Below are 4,429 nucleotides of genomic sequence, written 5' to 3'. Positions count from 1 at the left end.
TATATGTAAAGGAGCTCAAAAGTTAAAGTGTTATTGACAGCAAACCCTGTGGTGGTGCAAGCAAGACCAACTGAGGCTCCTGGAAACATGATGTGTCCATTTTGCAAGACCAAAGTTATGACCATAACTGAATACAAACTGGGCATGCTCACTTGGCTCATTGCTGGAGGACTGTTCATATTTGGGTGAGTAAAAAGTTCAAATATTGAACTACTCTTTGCCTAGCCAGTTTCATGTTTCATAAACAACGAGTTTGGTGAAGGTTGAACTGTGGTCAGATAAAGCATATTTTTTTCCCTCTGCTGCTGCCCTTGCAGCCACAGGATGACACTGATAGCTCAAATCGGGTCAGTTTGATGACTTTTATATAATAAAGGGAGAAAACAGAAAAAATAACAAATTAGTGAAGCCAAGTGTGCCAAACTAAGAGATTAAGAGAAATACAAATAAAGTCAGTAATTGACTCCCAGTTTGTTTAGCACTTTTCTGAAGTTGGTTTCTGTTTTGTATTTATGCTTGACTATAAATTATTTGCCAAAGTACTAAAAAGTTTATCATTGTTGCTGTTTAGTAGCAAACAAGGACACTGTCAGCTGTGGTTGTAACTGAGACAGGATGATGCCTGTCAGAGCAGGAGTGAGGTGGAAAAGAAAGAAATGGATGTGGAGGGAGAGGAGAAGGAGACAGAACAGCAGGAGAAACAGGAATCATTATCTGATTTTTGCACTACACGATAATGGAGAATACAGATAAAGACTCCACACTTTCAAATTAGTTAATGAGTTGAGTGGTTTTACTATTATTGGTCTATTTTTATATTTCTTATTCAGGATTTGGCCGTGCTGTTTGATCCCGTTCTTCGTGGGCGCTTGCAAGGATGTGCAGCATTCCTGCCCGCAGTGCAACAACGTTCTGCACGTCTACCGTCGCATGTGACCCACAGTGGTCAATCCTGCAGTTACTGAAAATGTTGCTGAACCTTTTAATTTTTTAATTATTCTGAAATGCATTAAAGCTTTGAGAAAAAACAACCATTGTTAAATTATAATGTGAAGTTATGGGTTAGGGTCTTCCTGCACTGTACAAAGTTCTTTTTGAGCCTATGAGCTGCACTGTAAAACTACAATCCCCAGAGTCTACAAGAATTGATGCTGTCGTGGAAATAACACTTTTGAACTTCCTAAAAAAAAATTATGGAGTGTTTTTATCAGTTCATCATTGGTAAATATATTTACATCGTGTGGCCGACATATCACACTTTATAGTCCAAAAATAGGCTCTGCCTTTGTCAAGCTAACTAAAGACTCTTGCCTTGGGTGTTTTTGTTTAAAGATAATATTGTTCATCATCTCATGAGAAATTGTGTTTCTTTAAGTAAAAGAGACAAAACTGTGACAGCCCAAAAATACAGTTTACCTGGAAAGACCTGTCTGTGTGTGTGTGTGTGTGTGGGGGGTGTGTGTGTGTGTGTGTGTGTGTGTGTGTGTGTGTGTGTGTGTGTGTGTGTGTGCATGTGTGTGCATGTGTGTGCGTGTGTGGGCATGTATTTGATACATTGTTGGGTCTATTTTACCAAAAACCTACTACATTACTTTATGACTAAATGTGATGACATAATAAACATAATAACATTTTATACATTCCTCATAGAGCTTTAAGCTGAAATTTTCTGAGCACACACTGACATGCATTCTTTTGAAAAATGATCAAATACCCAGTCAATTGTTGTGGCATGACTGGCAGACCTTACATGCATTCTGTTATGTGATTAAAAAAAAGAGAGAGATTAATATGGAGCCTCATGAGGTACAGGTCTACATATTGTCACTCGAAGGAGACAGGTTTGATTAATTTAGATGTAAAAGTGAAGCATACAAGATTGCCACCAGGTTGAAACAAATACATATATTGTCATCAGTGATCAGTGTAGAGTTTTTGTTTTAGTAGTACCAAACTACAGTTTACTTCATGTCAGCAACACTTTAGAGTAAAAGAAAAAAAAAGTGAAAATGAATAGTGGGATGTTTTTTCAGACATCTAAAATTTTACATTATGGCTGGATGTCACCATCAAGTGGCCAGATGCAAGCATTACATCCACTCTCTGTGTTCAGAATACGTGGGTCCTCTGTTTCCAAAGAAAATGATTATATGAAAAAAAGTGTGTGTTTTTTTTTTTATTGCACTCGGGTCAGTATTGCACTGAGCCAAGTGCAATACTTCTGCACTCGGCTCAGGAGTGCAGATGTATTGGATATAAGGAGAATGCAAAATTTCATGCACTTGAAGACTACTTCAGAAATCTGCTAATTTTATGTTTATTCACCTCCAATGAAGACAAAGGTTTAATGCTTTGAAAAAAGAAAAGTGCTATTGTCAACCCATTCCTAAGTTGAAAATAAAGCACTTTCAAAACATTTTTTTTATTGTTATTTTTATTGAACTTCCAAAATGCTACATAAGATGTTTTGACTTGACAAGAGTACAAATTCAAGATATCAATAAAGTCATTCTGGCGAGTCAAAATGTTAATACATATCTCACATAGAAAATATGTCTAATTAAAGATCTCCCTTGGAAATATCCCATAAGGGTTTTGGACGAGAAAAACGTATAATTTCAGATATTTAAAATTTAGTTTTGCATAGTCATTAGTCATTTGACAAGTCAAATAAACAACTATCTAAAAATAAAATTTAGATATAATTAGAGATATCTTCATTTACTGATACATCTAGTCAGGGACGCCGTATTGCTGGGTTTCAGATGACATAGCTCTGACGTCATCCAACGCAGATGGAGGGCAAGAAGTAAATGCAGCCCGTTTACTTCTGTTGATCCAGCATCAAAATGCCTAAAGTCTGTGTCCTCTATGGCTGTTCCAACCTTTCTAATAGAGAAAGATTAACGTTATTTTCGTGTTTCCAAGGTAGTTGGTCACAAGGGAGTTAATTTTAAAAAAAACTTACAGAAAAAAGGGGAGAAAAGTGGATCAACAATCTATGGCTAAAAACAGGCGGTGTAAAAACTAACAATGCCAGAGTTTGCAGCGCCACTTTCTAACAGGTTACAATCGCGTCGTTTAAATTGTATTTTCAGATATTTTATTGGACAGTTACTAAGAAGGATGAGCATTCATATGAAAGGTAAGATATATTATTTTTATGCTCTAGCTTGATATTCCCCAGAGTGCTAATGTTGTTAGCAGCTAGCTCAGTGCCGAGTCACGGACTGAAAATCTAATGTTTATTCAGTTGGACTTTCATGTTAAAAAATAGCTAAATAAATTAAATATAACCTACCCAGCCATACAGTCGCTGTGAGCTGTGACTATTCTGTGTTAGGGATCTGTTGATTGCAGTGAATAGTTGACCAACGTTGGACCAGCGTCCTACAACTCAACATTAACATACAACTTCAGCGTGAATTTGTGTTTACAGAAGATAATTACATTACTTTGGAGGAGATACAAGCACATACTTGGATAGAAATAACATGGGTTAGGTTGTTGTTAGCAATAGCATTGTTATCATCGATTAATTACTTAAAATAGCACAACTCACTACTCACCCAGCAGAAACAAGTCGACAGTCATTTAATACATCGCCTGATCCTAAATGGTTGGCCCAACCGGAAACTAAACATTGTATTCTCCAGGCTTTTGAAAGCTTTCTTCTGGCTCATCATATAATAGCGGTTCTCAAAGTGGGTGGTACCGCCCCCCAGGGGGCGTTCAGAGGACGGCAGGGGCGGACATTTTTACAAAAGGGGGGCGCTGGGATTCCTTTGGGGGGCGTTTGGTCGAAGGTAAACTTTACACCTTAAATGTACAACAATACCAGTTTAGACTTTGAGCAACTTTTTAAAACTGTATTGTGTAACAATAAATCATGCTTGGCTGCAACGGTAACGATGGCAGCTCTTCTTCTATTCAGTGTTTGTTAGCTTCTGTTAGCTTCTTGGCGCAGCTCCGTTCTCCTGCTACTGGTAGCTTCACCGCATCAGTTCAGCGTTACACCGGCTGATGACGTTGCTGTGATTCACTTTGTCTGGTATTTTTGCACATATGTTTTGGCAGTTCTGCGATCATGTTAAGCAGCAACTTATATTAAAAAGTCCTTTATTTCTGTTTGAAAGCTGCCCGCTTCCATGGAAGGAAGCAGAAAATCACTCTTATAAACATGTAATTACTAAAATCACGATACCCTCACTTTGTATCCCTCTGAAAAATTAACCCATTTAAATAAAGAAATCCCTCCATGGGTGATGCCTTAATAGAAGGCGTTCATTTTATAGCGTTAACACTGGTGCTGTAAGTGGTCCAGTATGAAACGGGTGTGATAGAACAATGGTACCACAGCGCTTTAAAATTTCAATAGTCAGAATATCGAAATTGTTTCCGTTGTTTTAAAAGGTTTATGTCAGTCTGC

At 37.6% G+C, this 4,429-nt stretch overlaps 1 protein-coding gene across 1 annotated transcript in view; it reads left to right on the top strand.

The window, feature by feature from the left end:
* The window catches only part of LOC108166155 (lipopolysaccharide-induced tumor necrosis factor-alpha factor homolog), a 7,135-nt gene extending 4,799 nt beyond the window's left edge, over positions 1-2,336 (top strand). The window contains exons 2-3 of the mRNA XM_017303808.1: positions 41-185; positions 831-2,336. Coding sequence (XP_017159297.1) covers positions 41-185; positions 831-936 — 251 coding nt within the window. The 3' untranslated portion in view covers positions 937-2,336. The remainder of the gene's footprint in view (positions 1-40; positions 186-830) is intronic.
* Positions 2,337-4,429: the final 2,093 nt, after the last annotated feature.

The sequence above is a fragment of the Poecilia reticulata genome, linkage group LG1, assembly GCF_000633615.1.
Source record: "Poecilia reticulata strain Guanapo linkage group LG1, Guppy_female_1.0+MT, whole genome shotgun sequence".
In the NCBI taxonomy this organism is placed as follows: domain Eukaryota; kingdom Metazoa; phylum Chordata; class Actinopteri; order Cyprinodontiformes; family Poeciliidae; genus Poecilia; species Poecilia reticulata.
This window is presented reverse-complemented; position numbering and strand designations above follow the sequence as displayed.